General features: G+C 31.9%; 4 protein-coding genes across 4 annotated transcripts; 3 read left to right on the forward strand and 1 right to left on the reverse strand.

Annotated features, from left to right (window-relative positions):
- Nucleotides 1-1,133: 1,133 nt before the first annotated feature.
- Tsp_04424 (eukaryotic translation initiation factor 3 subunit E) lies at nucleotides 1,134-1,924 on the forward strand (the record flags this gene model as incomplete). Its single annotated transcript, XM_003375190.1, has 4 exons — nucleotides 1,134-1,179; nucleotides 1,367-1,486; nucleotides 1,551-1,690; nucleotides 1,762-1,924. Coding segments are annotated over 4 exons (469 nt in total), but the record flags the coding sequence as incomplete, so codon positions are not given.
- An 820-nt stretch (nucleotides 1,925-2,744) lies between these two features.
- On the forward strand, nucleotides 2,745-4,469 carry Tsp_04425 (nucleoredoxin). Its single transcript, XM_003375191.1, has 6 exons — nucleotides 2,745-2,751; nucleotides 2,799-2,914; nucleotides 3,033-3,061; nucleotides 3,860-4,019; nucleotides 4,103-4,242; nucleotides 4,307-4,469. Exons 1-6 carry the CDS (start codon nucleotides 2,745-2,747, stop codon nucleotides 4,467-4,469), a joined length of 615 nt encoding a protein of 204 aa, XP_003375239.1.
- A 491-nt stretch (nucleotides 4,470-4,960) lies between these two features.
- Tsp_04426 (calcium/calmodulin-dependent 3',5'-cyclic nucleotide phosphodiesterase1C) lies at nucleotides 4,961-10,263 on the reverse strand. The gene is made up of 11 exons (XM_003375192.1): nucleotides 10,100-10,263; nucleotides 9,828-9,968; nucleotides 9,522-9,635; nucleotides 7,507-7,671; nucleotides 6,966-7,077; nucleotides 6,395-6,535; nucleotides 6,106-6,335; nucleotides 5,873-5,974; nucleotides 5,418-5,538; nucleotides 5,154-5,341; nucleotides 4,961-5,081 (listed from the first exon to the last, which is right to left on the reverse strand). The coding sequence occupies exons 1-11, from the start codon at nucleotides 10,261-10,263 to the stop codon at nucleotides 4,961-4,963; spliced, it is 1,599 nt and encodes a 532-aa protein (XP_003375240.1).
- Nucleotides 10,264-16,639: 6,376 nt separating this feature from the next.
- Nucleotides 16,640-18,517, forward strand: Tsp_04427 (hypothetical protein). The gene is made up of 5 exons (XM_003375193.1): nucleotides 16,640-16,729; nucleotides 16,815-16,839; nucleotides 17,048-17,160; nucleotides 17,791-18,014; nucleotides 18,418-18,517. The coding sequence occupies exons 1-5, from the start codon at nucleotides 16,640-16,642 to the stop codon at nucleotides 18,515-18,517; spliced, it is 552 nt and encodes a 183-aa protein (XP_003375241.1).
- The last annotated feature ends 1,925 nt before the right edge of the window (nucleotides 18,518-20,442 follow it).

The raw sequence follows: 20,442 nt of genomic DNA on the forward strand, positions 1-20,442 counted from the left end.
GTCCACTACCAAAAAAAGGATCCTCAAGTTCAAACTAAAGATTTTCCATAACAATACTTATTAATATCACTTCTAATACAAATAACTGTTTTTTTTCAACATTATACATAAAAATGAATTTTTTATTCACAAAATGTTTGTTTGCTTCAAGTTGTTTTTGATTTCTTAATTTTTTGTAGCATGTACATTTTGAGAAATTCAAATCTTGTTTGTGTTTTATATTTTGAATGTTGAGATGCTGCTTTAAAATCAGTTTGAAATTTTAATTATTCCAATTAGAACATGTTATTGTATGCTTCTTCTAAAAGAAGCTAAAGTTTCTTACATTTCTGAGGAAAATTTACACTTGCTAACAGTAGCAATATTGATTAATTTTCTGATCATGAAATATCCTTTCTTTGTTATTTTCACTTTGCGATCATGAAAAATTGTTTGTGAAATGTACATTGTTGCATTTGCTTGTTATGGTGGAGTTTCCATTTTACATTCGCATAAATTTAGAATGAATCAACAAGAAATATATATATATTATATGTTGCGTGTAAATGGTTTTCTTCTGCAAATTTAATTTCACCTTATTGAATGCAGAAGCTTTTGCATTGTTGAGATTGCAGATTGCGCTTCAATTGGTTTCCAATCATACTGCTTCTAAATTTTCAAAATATATGTACAAAATTGATTTTATCTGATCAAAAGGTTTCTCTGGGGATAAATTCTGTGTTGACCAATTGATTGCTGGAGTATGCTTTTTAGTAAATACCTTTTGTTCAACGTCAGAAATGTGGAGTATATTTGCAAAGTCACTGGATGAAATGCAATTGAAAATTAATGAGTCGAGTAAAGATTCTTCATTAAGATTGTTAATAGTAAGTGAAAGTGTTAGTTTCAAATTTGTACCCAAGGCGAAAAGTCTTCCTCGTTTCAAAATTTTTCATGTGAAAATTTTTCCGGTAAAATTTCTTCAGCTGATTAATTTTATAGCGTTAAGCAGTTATTATTGACAAATTTTCTATTCGACTAAATGGCGGCTACAATGAAGCTTCTGTCCAAAAGGTAATCTTCTGATCAATAACTCGTATAAATTCTTCTTTGATATTTCATTTCATTTAAATTTATTGCTTTGCGATTATCAGTCTACTGTTCACCAGTGCTATTATTGGCATTAATAACGATGAAAAGGTTAGTTGACTGATTGTAATTTTAATCTTTTAACAAGTTGACAATTTCTGATGAAGGCTTTTTGCAAAATTTTTAAAAATATCCCATTTCTACTCCGTTCGATTCGTTTTGATAATTTTTGCATGTGAACTGTAGAAAAACTTTCCAACCGTTGACTGAGCTATTGAAAGGAAAGGTTCTGATGAAGATGGTCAACGGTCAACCGAGAAAAGTGGAACCTGTAGAGCATCTGAAAAGTAAAGTGGTGGCATTGTATTTTTCAGCCCACTGGTGTCCACCGTGTCGAGCTTTTACGCCAGTTTTGAAAGTTTGCCAATTTGAAATTCATTTACTAGCTTTGTACATTTTGTAGCTATCTTGATTTTCACTAGGACTTTTATGAAGAAGTTGGGGATGATGAATTTGAAATTGTATTTGTTAGCTTTGATCGAGCCGCAGAAGCTTTGACTCAGTACATGAATGAGATGCACGGCAGTTGGTGTTATCTGCCGTTCGGTAGTCCAGTAATCAAGTAAATTATTGTTGTTGAATAATTTTTTTTGCCATAAAATATAAAGATCATTCTGTTTTGAAATTACTTAGACAATTATCAGATCAGTACGACATTCATGGTGTACCTGTGTTGGTGATTATTAAACCGTCTGGTGAAGTGGTTAAAAGCAATGCTCGGGCTGATATTATGGGGCAGACAGTGAAACCTCCGAAAGAAACATTTCAAGGATGGAAAGTTGCATGTGGATTATAAATAGAAGAAAGCATTTCTTTCACTTAATTACTTTATGTCTCAGTGTAATGTTATGGTCGTTGCCGTGGCGTTTTTTTAATGTAAGTGAAGAGAGGCACTGATACTTTTGTTTCTCTTGACTGCCGAAGATAAAGAAATTGTATCATCTGTAGTAAATAGATGCTCAAACAGAGATGAAGTATTTTTATATACGGATACATATAGGCAAAATTGTAATGTAATGTAATGTGTAATGCATTTGGAAAAATTGATTTTTAGAAATGTCATTATGAGTTTTCACTTTTTCTTCTTCATTCCATCTAATGTGGCAAAATATCGTCGCGTTATGTTTTTGAAATATTCAAGTTTTTCAAAGTGGCAAATGCATCAACTTTGAATAAATCTTGAGTAAATAATGGAAAATATGGATGAAAAATTTTTATAACGCACAGAAGCTTTGCTTTTTCCAACAGTAGTGACGTGCTCATTCATTCTGGTCATAGTAAAATTTTGATGAACTAGTTCATTTTCTGCGTCATATAAATGCATTTGCATACGCGTTAAAGTTTGGATTATGTGACGAACTGATACTGTCTGCTGCACTTTTCAGATATATTTCTGAAATCCTAAATATCAGGACACGAAAAACGTTTGTTAATATGAAAATTTTGAATTTAGAAAACAATAAACAAACTTTTGTAGAGCAATAATTGGATTGTTCATGCAAGATAAAAGTAAATTTTACAAAATGAATTGATTTTTATTTGTAATTTTAATAACTGAATGAAAATTGGCAAATTTTTATCATGTTCTACTATAAGTGTCACATGATGCTTCATTAATGCAAAGTTTGACGTCTCAGTTTCATTTTTAATGTAAATTTTAATTTTTATAGCACAATATTTATTTCAATCGTCATTAGCTTTGTCCAACAACAACAGCAATTATTACATGTGTTTTCGTCAACAATACTGTAGTCAGTTGGCATTAATTCATGAACATCACAGCACTGTTATACTGTACTGTAGTGTTACCCTGTGTTGATAGTGACAAATTTTGTTAATTTTTTAAAGGTATGTTTTTTTGGGAAATTTCACTTGTAGTTTTGCTAATTTAATTTAAAATTCAGTTCTTAACGCTTATTTTATCAATGCAGCAGTTTGTCAATCATTGATATAAATAAAGCATGCGGTAAATGGGCTTTGCTTGTTTACGCTTTGCATATAATAAAGAATTTTTCCAGCTCATTTCCAGTTTGCACCAACTCATTAATAAATATGCATGAGTTGTTTTGATAGAAAAGCTCAATCCATTTTGATGGTTGGAATCTTTTTCTAAAAAAAATTATTCAACTGATATATGTTTTCACTTTATTAAATTATCAAATAATTGATTTTCCAAAAATACAAATTTTGCTGCGTGGTAATCAAATGAATTATTGGAAAATTAATTTTGAAAAAGAATTGTATGTGAAGAACAAAATCGACAGATTCGTTTGTTCTGGATATTTTGTGCTTTGCTTTTTAAATAGTGAAACAACAATTCGCCGTTACAATTGGGGGGGGGGGTTACTGTTGACTTTTCTTTTCAAACACAGATTGTTTCATAATTTTGCCATTCTTGAATGCTAGCAATGAATTTTGTTTGTAATTCGTGTGCAATTTATTTTTTCTCCATTGAATTCTGTGCTGTCGAACTGGCGGTCATTGTTATAATGCAAATGCCAGGGGGTTATTTTTCTTTCCAATGCACACACAAATACATTGGTAAGTGAACAATTAACCCAGTAGTGTGTTGATTTGTCAGGTCTTGTTTAAACATCTTGTATTCATGGTATCCATTAATTAGTTCACCTAGTTGTAAGTAGGTTGTGCGTACGTAGTTTGTCACGTAGCTTTGGGAAAATTTTACCTACGACGAAATATAGCTAGCTTTCAATTTTAGCATCATTTGCAGAAGGATGGCAGAAAAATTGGAAGGGAAAACTTTGATGAAGGTTTTCAACGGCCAATCGTCGAAAGTTAACGCAAGCGAGCATTTGAAAAACAAAGTCGTAGCGTTGTATTTTTCCGCACATTGGTGTCCACCGTGTCGCAGTTTCACGCCAGTATTGAAGGTTTGAATGGTTTTATCTGTTCTGTCACTTTATAATTGATTTTTAATTTTCTTATAAATGCATTTTTGCTTGTTGAATTTTAGGATTTTTATGAAGAAGTAGGCGATAAAGATTTCGAAGTGATTTTCGTTAGCTTCGATCGCAGTGAAGCGGATTTGGCAACTTATTTGAACGAAGCACACGGCGATTGGTGCTATTTGCCTTTTGGAGATCCACTGATCAGGTGAGTTGTTTGTTCTTCTTGCAACTTGAGCTGTGCAAGTAATGTGAAAAGCATTTTGTTTCAGAGAATTGTCGGAACTGTACAATGTGCAAGGCATTCCTGCATTGATAGTGATCAAATCTTCTGGGGAAGTTGTGACAAATAATGGACGATCTGAAGTTATGGGGCAAACGTCGATCCCTCCGGCAGAGGTCTTGAAACGATGGAAAACTGAATGTGGAATTTAAACAAATCAGCTATACAGTATCCATTAATAATAATAATAAGGAAGTTTAATGATACAGCTGTCACTATGATGAAAAATTTATTATTCTACAATTTTAATATTTATTGATTTATTTATTTATTTATCGATCAATTGATTATTCGTATTTTATAAAGTGATTCTGGAATTTAGTAAAATTAGTGTATGGTTGGAAAAAGAAACAAACGCCATTTCATTCATTTCAACTGTCAACGGAAAGTGTGCATGCAGTGGTAGATGCTGAAGTGAGTGTCGTTGTTGAATATACTGTACTGGCGCAATTTGTTGACTTGTTTGTCATAATACGGTGTAAATGGGGTTTTCACAAGGGCAGCATTTTGTTTAGCTCAGGCAGAAGAACAACACATACATTCCGTGCTGCAAGTAAATAAAGTTGATGACATGTACCTTGTAGAAGAAACAAATTTGTTTTTTTTCACTAACTCTATACACGGCAGGGTGGCTGGCTGGTAGCTACTCGGGCAGCTTATTTTGCTGCGCAATGTACTCCTTCCATTTCATACGATTTTCAGGTATGATCTTCATCCAGGGCTGTGACATGCGGAAATCGTCTATCGAATTCAACTGTTTCGGTCTGGAGTAAAATATCGATGCACTGATCATTGATGGGAATGGATATATAAATTTGCATAATTGTTGCACTCACCTCTCGCCGGAACCGCTGTCGAAAGCTTGCAGCACCGGTTCGAGCAGCTTCGCGAGCAGTTCGCTGCAGATGATCATCGTCGGTTCGACGATGAAATCAATGAACGCGATCTGTGAGTCCGCAATGTTGACAGTGAGACGATCGCAAAGCGGCGAGATTGGATTTCCCATCGCCATTTCCAAATCACCCTTGAAACAAATGAAAAATCAAATTTTAATGAATCCAAAATTGTAAACAACAAACAGCATTGTGTGTGATCAATACCTGTCTAAAAAATTCTTCCATCAGTTGCTCTGTCCAGCGAAAGTGAAATGGCCAGATTTTCGCAGGATGCGAAATGTCGCTGCAGTGGATTAAAAAGCTTAGAGCCTTGGTTTTGTCAATTCTATGATATGAATAAAAAAGCGGATTTTGTATTAGCTGGTCGAGTAGAATTAATCTTTGTTTTTAGTATTTCATTTTTTTACATTTTCCATTTATTATACATATTTTTATAAACTGAAACGAATTGCTTGTTACATTAATCAAGAAAAAAACATAAAAGTTTCTTAATTTCTACAGTATTACCATAAAATGGACCTTGATTACTCGATTTGGTATAATTTTGAAATGTACGTCAGAAGAATATGCATGTATTCGTACAAAAAGAATACTGATGAAAGTTTTCATTTCGAAAGAACGTTTCCCTTCTATCAAAGTAGCGAACTGCTTCTACTTACTCTTCGTCAGAAGTGATCATTTGCTTTACATCTTTGACTTGAGCAAAATGCGTTGACATGTCCGTACAAAGGACAATTTCAATCACCAAATTACGAAATTGCCTAAAAGTTACGCAAATCAATTGTGGTTGATTATTCATTTGCCAAATCAAAGTAAGCAAATTTATTGATTATTTAAATGTGATCTGAATTTAAAATGCGCCATGTCTAAATTAATCAGTTTTAAATTATACCGAATTTCTTCTTTGGTAAGTTTTTCCAGAATGTTATATTGGCTAGAGTCGTGCATTAGACGAAATATGGCACTGACGTGATGATTCTCTAGCACAGATCGATCGTTGTAAATTAATGCATAATCACTGCTACTTTGTACGTGATAGTTATTAGTATGGCCAGTATGTTCAAAATCGTGTACCATTGCTGCGAAAAGATAAGCAAACAACTCCAAATCCGTCAGACATTCCTAACGTATAAAGTATTAATGGGCCTCTTGAAATAAAGAAAAAAATTCATAAAATTTACCACTAAGCCCGACTGAGCTAGAAGCCAGTGAGCTGTTTGAGTAACATCTGCAGCATGCACTAGGTTATGATAGGGATTGTTGTGCTTGCTGTAGCCTTGTTGCAGCTTATTTAGAAACGCTTCAAATTTCACCATCGGAATCTATAATTTCCTTTTTATATACATATCATTATGAAATATTTGTTTATAAAATTTATTAAAAAGAAAATTTTCAACCATTTATTGTTTTATTTCAGGCATAATTGTTGTCCATTGTTTAATGACAAATTAACATTTCACAGTTTACGCCTGGCAACAAAACATTTTAAAGTGCTGTAGTAGAAAACAGTTAATTGCTGATCTGTTTCAGTTAACTTCATGATTTCAGAAGGTAAGTGCTTTTTGACAGTTATTTTTTACTGACTTAAAGAAACGTTAGAAATGAAGCATTGTTTATTTGTAACCTATGAATTGTACTTCAAGGCCTATTTGTGTTGGTAGTGTTTAGGGAGATTTTTTAAAGTACTCTTAGAATAAAGCAAAATGTAGAAAATGATTAATTGATCGTGTAAAGTAAACGGAATGGTCGTACTGTCTGTTTTGTATGTAAATATTTGTCAACACTTATTACTGTTGCATTGAAGAAAATATTGGCATTAGAATTATTCGAAATTATGTTCAAAATTTCAAATCTCTTGACATTTCTGTTAAAATTTCATAATAATTTCTGGGATAATTTATTTAATTAAGGTTAGTGGTGATTGTTTTACCTTGTATTTGTTGAGAAAGTTGTACTTGCTGAACAATGCCATGCTGACGCATTTTAATGCGTTGTTTTCACTCAGTTCATTTAAAAGAAAAACGTCAAAATTCCAATCGTTGATATTCTAGCAGGGAATTAATTGTTAGTGTATATATTTTTGAAAAAATACCAAAAATGATCGTGGTTACTTTCAGCAGTTCAGCCACATTGTCTGGCACTATATCTAATCCTGATGACATGCTTCGTCTCGCTAGTCTAAACAGAAATGGTACAAAAACTGTATTGAATATGTCGGATGGGTCAGAAATTTCAAAAATAAAATCCAGTTTAGGGTTATAAATTGTGATTCGGTAATGTTCAATTGTTTTACCTGTCAAATCGTATCCCAGATCGAATTGCATTGGCAACGGATTTGAAAGACACTTTTTGATGTTGTTCATTGACAGATTGAGTGAATGTCAAAGCTAACCACTTTCTTACTTCTTCTGGTACATCTTCGCTATCAATCTGATCGATCTGTTCTTCAACCTGAAGTCTGAAAATGCAAAATTTCTAGCTAATATATAGTCATTTTTCAACATCTCTAAATTGTCTATATCTACGTGCAGTGCACCTCAAGGTTGCCTATCAAATAAGCAAACTTTTGCATAAAAAACTTTCAATTTTCAAATTGTAAAATTGGTGATTTATTGTTTTGAAATTTAATTGATATTATCATATTGATGTTGTGGAAAATGGAATTTTTCTTTCTCATAATTATTTACTTGGTTCAATTAAATTTATATTGCTGGCATTTTTAGCAGAACATTTAAAATTGTTCAATTAGAAAAAGTTGCTGCAGTGCAATGCGCATTCATTGATTTATTCTTTTTCTTCTTCTAATAATGAAGATAAATTTTTATCCAATTTAAAAATTTCAAAATTGAAATCAAATCTACACTTCATTCTCATTTATGTAAATTAGTTTACTGTGGAAAGTTGTTTGTTTAATTTTTGATCAACACCAATCTACTATATTGTGTTGCAGATTGAATTTTATTTGATTTGCTACTTTTATTTTCAAGCAACTCTCATGATGAAAATTGAATTAATTGTACAACATATTTCAGTATTCAATGTGAAGTTTAGTATTTCACAACACCTTTTCTAGTGCTTATTATAGAAAATTTAATTAATGAACATTTTTCAATGCTCATTCGCACGTCAAGCTTATTTCATGCTCATACGCAGTGATGCGATTAGTTGTGGGACGTGTGTTAATTTTACTTTTGAATTGTTGTTAAGTATTATTTATATATGATATTTTTCCTCTTTTTGAATCAGCATTAATTTTATAACATTGAAAACGTGGTAAGTTATTATTCTATTCTATTCTAATCTGATCTTTATCTGGTCTGTTTGCTTACTGAATAAACAATACCTGGCCATGCTGAGACATTAATTTCAATCAAACATGCAATCAATCAACAGACGGCGGGAGATGAACGGACACACACACACACACACACACTGAGTGAGTGAGAGGAATGGAAGGAAAGGAGGAAATCCAAGCATGCAATAATTAATTGGAAATGTACAAGCAATTAAGTTGTTCAGCCTGATGACTGCTTTCTGTTGCTCAGTTAATAGGAAGGTAATAATTCATTTACATTCAGCGGAGCATTTATCATTAGCTTACTACAGGTCGTTTGAATCTCACAATGACCAGCAGCAGTTGGAATGCTTGTTTATTGAAAATACAACAACAACTAGTATTGCTGCTATTACTATTTAATCCCACAAAATATGCGTGCATTAACGGAAGTTGGTTCATCATCAACAAGCTATTGTAGTTTGATTTCAACATGGAATTTTGAAGCATCTCAATAATATTGTGTGTGAAAGTTTTGTATTAGAGCTAAACGAATCCGTTTCCCGGCAACCTGATTCATACGTAGAAACAGGTCAACAATTGCTTTTTCCACTTGGGGCTAGTTCGATTTTTCTCAATTCTAAACAAGCTACAAATGTTTAAGCTAATAGATGAAGAAGAAGAAGAAGAACAAAAAAAATTGAAACAATATCAGTTTCTTGTACAAATTGAATTATTTTTTGTAAAAGATGAAAATATAATGTGTGTGCGTGCGTGCATGTGTGATATGGGTTGGTATATTTGTGCAAGTAATAGTTTTTTTTAGTTATTAGGTATAGGTGTGATGCAGTGCTGGTATATAGACAGGGACAAGTTGGAAAATGTGAAGTTAGTGATTGATTAATTGATTAAAAAAATTTCACTTCACCGATATGCGTGCGTGGATTGTTGGATAGAATTGTTCAAAACGCAAATGGCCCTCCCGCAATTTATGTGAAATTAACAATTTTACGTTGGTTAAATTGCAAGCCTACCGGCAAGAGTCAACGTATGTAGATTCCAATATTGAGGCGGCGTATTCTAAGTTGTCGATCAAATCTTTGGACGACATCTCACCACGGTGCATTTGGTAGATGATGTAGCGTAGTCTGAAAAGTATCAGAATCACCAGACTGAGAGGGATAGAGAGAGAGGGATGAAAGGTGAGAGCATGGTTGTGAGAAAATGAATGGAAATGGATGGAAGCAACAACGACGTGTCAAGAGGAACGTTTGGTTGGAATTTTTCAAAATTTCATCCCATATGAAAAAAAACATCCACTGCTGACGTCGGGGTTTTACCTGCAAGCATGCTTGCGCAACGTGAGAAAGTAGAACTGACTTGAATGGTCCATGAGTTGAAAATTCTGTTGACTGGCCAGTGGATCGGTAATTGCCGGTCCGGCGACTGCGAGCCGGTGGTGACGTCGACAGTAGAAAATTCTGTACGGATGAATTGTGACGGATATGGTCCCGGACGAACAACTAGATGCTAGCCAAATAAGCAAGCGCTTGTGATGGCAGATGTTCTGCTGGTGTGGTGGTGGTGGTGATGGTGGTGGGGCGGTGCAAACCGTTGCCAACACTGTGATTTGTCGCTTTGATCGAACGGCTGCCAACTTGGTCGACCAATTTCCCGTCCCTTTCCGTGTTGTTCACGTGAAATCAATGGCAGCCGGCCGCCGCTTCCGATAGCTGCTAACAGAAGCCGTAGCGGATGTAGGCGGCGCAATATCATCACAACATCACATTTCAATTTTTTCCTTTCGAACGATTTTTTAGTTTATTGTTGTTGATGATAATATTTGAACTCATTTTATTTTGCAAAATTTTACAAGCATATTCTTCTTTACCACTTTTTGAAAATGACCATTTATTAAGTGCTTTGTTAAAAACAAAACATCAATTAACATTTTCTTCTCTGCAATGTCCGTTTTGTGCTGCTTATTTATTGAACGAAATGAAAATTCCCCAATTCACGCTCTTTCAAGGTATTTAATTAGCATTCTATGATAGCATCTTTGAAAATCAACAACAACAACAACAACAGCATATTTTATATAACAAGAAACTTTTCCATTTGCACAACTTTTCAAAAAATTTAAAACAACATTTACCCCCTGTTGCTTGTTTGTACAAATGTTTGATTTAATTTAATCGGGATTTATTTTCTCTTGCAATAGTTCCATCCTAACAAATGAACAATGGAAAAAAAAGATAGACAGAGGGAGACAGATATGAAAGCCTTTCTTTGTCAGTGATTTCAATTTATTCAGCTATATCTATAGCAACTGTAGCAGTAGAATGAGAAATCAATTCTATGGCGACGTCAATTGAGACAACATAAAAATTACGGAAATAAAGAGAGTATATTTTTACCCCTTCATCTTCACCGTATACGTAACCTGTATACTCGAATAAGCAGAATTAATGAGAATAAACTTTGGCTGTTTGTTTCTTTTTTCCATTATAATTTTAATGTGAAATGTCTGAATTTTTGATACTTTGAGAAATCAAAAAGAACGAAACATGTACGCGTGTATATTTCATTTTTTATTTATGCGTGTTAAATTATATATAATTAATCTAACTTATGTTTATTTAATTTTTTTTGAATAACATCTTTCAAACATCTTCAACTGTGCTAAATACAACACTGTGCAGGAGAAGTCAAGGCAACAATGTCGACAATAGTTATGACAATTTTGATAATTTGTGAAAAAAGAATTCCAATTTCTATAATATACATGTTTGCTTTGTTGATTTTTATCACGTTTGAAAACCATAACTCACAGATATGATTTAGAGCATGGGGTAACGGTTTGATGATGCTTGCAGAAAGTGTGCGAGCTATCCCGCTGGGTATTTGATGAAAAGTCTTTCCTACTTTTAAAAATCATTAAGTTTATCACTTTGATTTTAATTTTTCATAATTGACATCACCGCATGAAATATTTGAATAAGCTGTTCTATAATCTAAATGATTTGTGAATATTTTACGCGTATCATACTTTTTAATTAATGCATTTGCTTTATGGAGAGGCTTTTGATACCTTTGGCCAAAGGCTAACAAACTGAAAGGTAGTGCATGGTCAACAGAGAGCATGTGCTTATTGCTGATTAAGAAAAATACTGTATTCAATTAAATAATGCTCGTTGATTAATAATGCTCAGCTTTGAGTGTAATATAGAATGTTTTGAACAACAACTTTTCATTCTGCTGACTGCAATGTTGAATCGAAGTGATTTTTAACTTTTGAAAAAAAAAATTCTTTTTTGAATTATAAATAATAAGATTAATCTCATATTTATTTAAATAATATCCGTTGAATTTTGAATCAAAGGCAAAACTGAAAAGTTCATTTATATCTGAATGTTTTGCTGGTGTGATATTAGTAATAAATCTTAAAACAGTAGAATATTTTAGAAAAGTAGTTATTAAATTTTGAGAGTTTAAAAGGTTGAAAATGTAAATGAGTTTTTGAGAAAACTGTAATTCTTCATCATCTTCTTTTTCTTTTGTTGCCTGGCTACTGTAACATAAAGCCTGCAGATACAGCATTAGAACGGTGCGGATATAATGATGATTATGATGATAAATAATGGCAATTCAGTGATGCTAGAAAACATTGTCAAGCCAAATATGACGCAGTTTAGCCAAGAATGAATGAAACCTGCATTTACTTTCATTTTGCAAACAAGAGCAGAATGACAATTGTCTAAACTAAACTGAGCCGAGCGAGCTACATCAAACCAATGCACCAGCAACAGGGCTTCTTTTGTGGCAACTGTTGCTGTTGTTATAGTTCAATAGTTTTTTTTTCATCTTCCAAGTCGGATATTTTGCACAATTGTGCTAAGATTCTATTTTGGCTGACTTTAGCAGATTTGGCATTTTCATGAAAATTGAAAATAATTTATTCAATCGATGAAATCTTTTGTTAAGAGATCAATCGATGTTAATTACAGAAAGGGATAAATTGTACAATGGAATGAATATGTTTTTCCTTGCTTTCAAACTCCCAGTGGATTGAAAATTATTTAAAAAAAGAAAGAAAGAAAACTTTCTTCTCAAGATTAAAATTGACATGTATTACTGAAATTTCAAAACGAATAATTGCATACGGTATTCTGTTGATTAATTTGCGACATTTTCAAAAAAAATTTTAAAGCAATTATTATTATTCATTGTAAGTTTATACGTAAAGTTTTACATATGTAGATGCGCGCACGCATATCTTATACTCTTCTTTATTTGCTCTGTTGAATGAATGGAAATAAGTTCATTCATAACTAACTGATTTGCATAGAAGTATAGGAAATTATTAGGCAATTCTTACTTTTTAAATTTTCGCAAAAGCATGCCAGCGGCGTTGATCAACCTCATAACAACACGGCTAGAATTGGAAATTGTTGAGCCTGTATTTTGTCGTTGATCGGCTGAATTATTGTTGATCATATTCATCGAATTGCAATGCAATGCAGTGCAGTGGTACTTTTGTGAAAAGTGGAAAAGACAGAGAGAAAAGGTAATTTGGTGAATGGGTTGCTAAAAGCTTAGTAGTAGTTTTTCTTTTTTGCAGCAGTGTAGCAGTGCTAATCTATCAAGCTATTATTAATTTATAAGGACAACACGGCAAGCTGTAAAATCACGCAGCTCCGCCTACTTGATTACTCCAAAAATGATATATGTCTAATCGGAATGTTCACTTTCCAGTTACTAGTCTATAATAATTAATCAATTGTTCTTTTTTTCCTCTTGGTTTCATTTTTTGAACTTTTCAAGCTGATAAAATATTACTTTTTCTTTATAATATTTTAATATAATCAATGAAATATATATATATATATATATATATATATATATATATATATATATGTATATTTGTGTCTGTACATTGAATTTAAACAGACTTGAAAAAAATCATTTCGCAATTTATTGAAGATAATTTCTAATGCGTTGAATAGATGATGGAAATGAATGAAATTTTTTCAACACACACACGCACGCACACTTACACAGATGTTGCTGTTGATTATTTTTCAATTTTATGTGAATATTAGAAATTGTATTTTAAAAAAATAGTTCAAAATTTTCAAATCACGAAAATTATTTAATTTTATAATTGAAAATGATTTTCCATCCTTATCATTTAATTTCAATTCAGTGATTTTCTTACGTCACCAATGATACGTCACCTGAGTGCATTTTGTCAAATATTAACATTTAATTCATATTTAATTAAAAGGTTTGAGATATTTTTTTAGTTTCATTTTTTCTTTCACATCTCGAACAATCAGTCAGAGGTCGGATATTGATTTATTACAAAATTGCGTCAGCGTGGAAATTTTTCTCAGCTAGCGTTAATGCTATTTTTTGAAGGTTGATTTAATTAAATTTTATTCTTTATCACTTCAACGCTCAATAAACAATTAAATCAATTTATTATGTAATTGTAACGTTATTTTTTGTTTTATTTTATTCGTCTACTACATGTGAACAAAAGAATTTAAATCAGTCCAATGCAAAGTCTGGATATATTTACAAGAGGTGGTTTAAAAATGCAATAAATGAAAGCATTTGTTGAAATTTTGCTCCTGTTTTGCAATAGTGGATAATTGGCACGATAATTGATTTTTGCAAATTTTCATTAGAACTATTTTGATAGCTGAATTGGAAATTATCCTTAAATATCTGTGAATTACACGTTAGCTACATTGACATTGTTAGTGTTGAATTCAGTGAACAAAAATAGCATCGACGGGGGAAACAATAAAGTGTAGCAGTTCCTTAAATGCCTAATTATGATTGTTTATTCATTATTTGGATATCTTAAATCAGTGCAAAATGAGCAGCATTTCCACGAGTACAATATTGGAAAGAAAATTTTTGTGAAAAGGGTTTTGAATAAAATTTTCAAAAAAATTTGTTTAGTAAAATTTGTAGTGTTCTCGATTGTTGAGATGTTAATGAATTTCAGTTGTTTCTTCTCATTTATGAATTAAAAAATGAATTAATTTTTATTCTTACTTTTTTGCTTTTTTCACATCTTTGGATTTGGTTTCATTTGCTTGGCTCTTCATTGTTGTAGGCAACGTGTCGTCGGTCATTTCTAGAAAAATATGACAAGAAATATTAAATTATTGTATAACTAGATTAAAAAATATATAAGCGTGCTTGTGTATAAGCATTGAAATGCATTATTTACAACGTAACTGTTTGTTAGTAGGAAACGAGTGGAAAGCATAAACCGGCAACAATGGACAAGTCACAGAGGTTTAAGTCAGCACTGCAGTGTGTTGAAGTTTATTTATTCGAGTTATTGTAAACACGGTTGAAAGGATGGGATAGTACGAGAGGGGGAAGAGAAGGGGTAGGATTATTTTTCTCTAACGTTTCTTCAGATGCGGCATGTTGCAAAAATCAAGCTCAGCAAGCAGAAGTGCAGTTTTGTTCTCGACTGAATTTGCTTGCAGCAGTTTAATTTATTTTTTCTACATCGAAGAAATAAGTGTTTCAAATTCACCCCAATCTCTTTCGTCTTTCCCCGTTTCATCTTTTACTTTTCTTTATTATTGATAAATTAATTCCATTTATTACTTTAAAACATTTTAATAAATAAACAATACTTTGAAATCAACAATTAAATTTGAAATTGTTCAGTGAAACTATTTTTATTACTTATTTTTTTGGGATCGGATGAAACTTTTCATTATTCTATCTGCTAGTAGTGATATTATAAAACAACAACTGGGCAAAGATGGTTTATCCGTTTGTTTGTATATCTTATAATATGTGATAAATATTGCTTAAAAATTTTTTGTTTACAAAATATAAGTGTTGAATAAGTTTTCATTTAAATAACAACTAGCTAGCTGTATTATCCAAATGCAAAGAAATAGATAAAAGTACTGTTCTGCTGAGCTTGCATCATGCATGAATTTTATTTTATTTTATTTTATTTTACTTATTTATTTAGTGAATCTTGTTGTCTTGTTTAATTGGATTTAATAAAATGAATTGAAAAACAAAAATTAAAATTAAGCAAATTTCCCATGACGTGATCAAGTGCAGCTTTCATTCCCAATGGCTCAGCAGCATATAATACAGCAGGCGCTCAGGTTAATTTCTTTTGCATAACGAACAACTGGGATTCAAAATCTTTGAACGAAACGTTGAAAAATAGCTTGCTGAAATTGGAAATTTATTTTGCCTTACCATTTCGAATAGTTTCTTGCAAAGTTCAAAGCGAATAAATTATACATTTTCAATACTATTTGATAATAATCCCCGGTGAGTTTTTTTGTTTTTGTAAAACGCAAAATACCTTTTTCTGCTGTTAATTTTCATGTCTAAAATTCAAATTAATTTTTTTAAATTAGTTTTTGCTTTTCTTTAAATTGTTTCTAAAAACTGCTTATTATTATTTTTGGTAAGCTAGCGTACGAACAACTGCTGTTGTTGCAATTGCACTTGATCGTGAAGATGGACATTTTGCTGAATTACAATTTTAAAATTAATTATGCAATTTTAACCAGTTATTTCATAAAAAAAGTTTTACTTGATAATTATTCGTTAAATTTAAATATTTTTTTAATTTGCAGCATTCAACCAATGAGCAGACCTAAATGTTTTTGCCACATATGTGTTTATTTGGTTCATACAATTACAAGCAATTGTGAGGAACAATTTAAAATAATTGTTTACTAATGTTAAATTTAATATCATCAAGGTGGAATTTTCATTTATTGATATTATTTTCTGAAGAAGAATGCAATGTAGCCATCTGTGAATAATCAAGATTAAGCAAAAGGTTGTTGCATTTTTGATAATTTCTGAACGTATCGCTTACGTCATCATTATTCATTTCTTCCAGGAAATGCAAATACCCAGAAGCAGATGTGTATCGCTTCACGTACTCTATAAAGTTCTTTTGTTTTGTCAAATCAAATAATCTCTACTCATTGTCTCTGTTATTTTCTATTGCTATTATGAATGAAAATTAATTCATTTATTTCTCAAGGAAATTGGAAACGATTTAGGTGAGAAAGCAGTAAGCAAATTTCAATTTTTCAAATATGTACATTTGTTTTCAAAATTTATTATTTATTATATGCACGAGACTAATTTTGCGAAAGCGATGCGATTAATGTATGAAAACCTGAAGCAAAGCAATAGATGCTTGTTCTGTGATCTACAAGAAGTGAAAACCGAGTGAATAATGCCATGACAATGGCACTGTGTTCAAAATTCACTGACAGAAAATATTCTTCATTTAAATTTTTAAGTATAATTGCAAATACTTACCCTACGGTTTATCATTTCGCGTTAAAATGCATTACTTTCAAGTTGCTTGGAAAAATAAATGACTTTAAAGCTTAAACAATGAAAAGCTGGTATTTTATTTTTCTTTCATTTGTTTGGAAAATTATTTATTGGCTTATTAGCTTAGTTATATTTAAAATCTGCTCAAAGGTTAACTTATTCTTATTATAATATTTTTTGACCTTATTTATTATAGCGAAAATGACAAATTGGCAAAATTATGCTCTTACGTGTACGACAGAGCCAGTTGAATTTTTTATATCAGCTGTGGCCAACGTAGGTGCTACAACAAAGCTTAGCAGTGGTGGAGTTTTTGTACCACTATACTATACCATCTGAAAGTGCTTCAGGTACAGCTTCACCGTTGACCAAGTGTATGCGGATGTGTTTTATTTGATTGATTAATTGATCGTTGCTCGCGAGTTTTTAATTATTTATTTTACTGGCGTTCTGTATTGCGTGCGTATTTTACTGGCAAGTTTAGTTTTCTGCTTTCTTCGGTTCTCATCACCATCACTGTGGCAGGTATTGGTGCTATCGAACGATTCCATTGTACATTTTAGAAAAGCTTAATTTGGCTTTGTAAAATTTGACAAGGAAAAAAATATAAATTTAATAGATCAGAGAATCAAATTGATTTGATAAGATTTGATTTGATTGGTTTTGTGCAGAGAGGAAAAAATTTTGCATTGAGCTGTTTGTAATTTTTCTGCATATTCATCGACTAGACAGACAGACAGACAGACACAGATTTTGTTAGACAAATGAACTTTTTCGTTTAATTTCCGTTCAGTTTGACTGTTCACACAAAGAAGCCCTGAACTGCTGCTCTTTCGTACGTTATTCATTATTATTTGCTCTGAAACGGATTTTTTTCTTTTTTTTCTCTCTCTCTCTCTCTCAATATCTGAAGCTTCTTTAAAATTTGCATCACGTCAGAATTGTCTGGTTTTATACAAAAGCACTGATCAGACAATTGATGATAATTTGAAAATATTTCAAGCAGAAATTTTGCATCGTCTTCCACAAACAATACCTCTAATATATGTGATCGAAAACAGTGAGGAGTTGTTATATTGCATCAAACCAAGTATTATTGTGTTCCTGGTCAATGCATATAGTTCAGGCACAGTGAATGAATCGCTTGTAAACCATTCATCATCGTAAGTGGTCAAAATGAAATAGAAATGTCAAAATGCATGCCAATTTTAAAAAATTATTAAGTATAATTTAAAAATTCTACAAAGAATTGACGGATAGATGGATGATTGTAAAACTTGATGATATGTGATGTTGTTTAAGTAGATCGATTGAAATAATGTTCCTCGTGTTATTCATCTTCATTCCAAGTACAATATAAAAAAATTATCGTAAGCGTTAATAATGGAAAAATCAGTTTTTAATTGGAGAAATATTTTAGAAAAAGTTGAGATGACGTCATTGAAATGAAGTCTGTAGTAGTTCAGTTATCTTCGAATAATGTACTTTTCAACGAGGATTTATGGTTTATTAACTGAGCTAACAATATGGTTGACAATCGATATTATTTTTCAAATATTACTGAAGCGACTATTGTTATGCAATTTGGACAACACCAGTGTTAATGTGGAAATTGATAATTCCTATTGTTCAAACCGAGCGAACAACAGCAGCAACAGTAAATTAATAATAATAATCCTTTGTAAAACAACTGAATCACATTATATCCAAACAAGCCTTAGCATAGTATAAGCAAAATGTAAATTTTAAAATAAAATTTATCTATCTGTTTTTGTAATTTATATACACTCTAGCCGTTCGTTATATAAGCAATTTTAACTATGCAATAAGGAGAAAGTTTGATGATGATGATGCTATTGGGCAGTGGCAGAGCGTTGATTTTCAAGAAAAGAAGTCAAATCAAATCCAGCTTCTGATTTCTCTAATGGTATTCTCAGCCGAGTTGGGAATTGAATTTTACTTTCAACGAACAGATAATTTTTGCAATTACATCTGCTTGTAATCTAATTTTCGAGCTCGATGAGAAATGTACTTTTATTTAGAAAGGCCAAGTCTTTTTTTCACTGCTTTTCATCGAGAATCAGTCAATCAATTGCCGTTACCCTAGCACTTGAGAAGCATGTTTCTATATGAATAATTTCATGATTGAAAATTACAATAGAAATTATTGTTTATCTGCTGTTTTGGCATAAGTCGTGATTATTTCATAATTAAATAGCAATTAGTGCTTAATGTTCAGACAAAGAAAAGCATCATCAGTTATTATTATTATTATTATTTTCTGTGTTGCAATATTAGTAGTGAATTTTATGAAAACAAAAATACACTGAAAAAAGTAAAAGATCTACTACACCTTGTAATGGATGTGAAAGGCACAGACAAGAAGCGAACGTTTGGCAAGGCCAATAGATCAAGGCGGCCACAGTTCTGAAACGCATCATTTTGTAGCAAAAGGAAAAATAGTGAAATGGTGAATTTTTATTCAGTGCCGATTAAAAATTAAAGAAAAAAAACGCATAATAACTAAATACTTGAATTCCCCTAATTATCTTTAATAGTTCTCAGCTTACAACTGGTACCAAGCAACGTGGTTGACAGTGGCAGATTTTTTTCTTAAATTATTGAATTGTTCAAAAAGTGACGTCTTTTATATATTTACTCTTCTGCTTTGGGTCAGTTTTCAAAAGAAGAATCACAAAGAGCTTTTCCTACGGTGATTTTTTCTATTCAGACTTTGTGATGGTGTAGTATTTTCTGTTTCCCTTTTTGTTGGTTTCTTATTCGTTCGTTCGTTAATAAGCTTATTTTATATGTATGTGAATTATGCAAACGTATATATTTTATGTCAAATTTGGACATTTGAATAATGGTAATTATTGACACTGAAAATGAAGAATCATGACCAGAATAATAATCAGTCAGTCAGTCAGTGGTTTGCAATTGTCCAAGAGGATTAGATGAGAGAAAGAGAGAGAGAGAAGTGGTTATAGGGTTGATTGTTCGAACGATTGATTCAATGCTTATTATTACTATTATTATTTTTTTAATGCTAATAAAGGCGTTAATTATTGTTGAAATATAATATTTTTTGTTGATTTTTTAAAATAAATTTAACAAATGCTTACCAGTTAGTTAGTTGTTAATAAATTGAAGTTCAATTGTGTATGGAAGTAGAGGTAATTTTATTCTTTGGGGCAGTCGGTCTTTGTTGTCACTTTTATTTGATCAACTTGCCTGAGCCGGTGCCCACTTGTTTTTTTGAACAGTGCTATGCTAGGGATATTTGCTAGGCGTTGTTGAATAGAGCGTTGTCGAATAATAATTAATCTTAATGATAAGTCAAAATATAAAAACCCGTTGTCAATTAGGCGTGAGTGTTGAAAATGACGCACAGCATGGTCAGCAAAAGCTGGAGCTAGCTAACTGGCTGACTACGCCTGCTAACTAGCTTGGTTTCGCTTCGTTGATTGGAGTATGTCACTTTGTAAAATAGGGAGGGAACCATGCTGCTGCTGCTGCTGCTGCTGCTGCATTCAGCTCTGATGCAAACATCACTGAACTGGACGGGTGTGAAGAAGATGAGGAAGGACA

This window comes from Trichinella spiralis (assembly GCF_000181795.1).
Source record: "Trichinella spiralis strain ISS 195 chromosome Unknown Scfld5, whole genome shotgun sequence".
NCBI classification, from domain to species: Eukaryota; Metazoa; Nematoda; class Enoplea; order Trichinellida; family Trichinellidae; genus Trichinella; species Trichinella spiralis.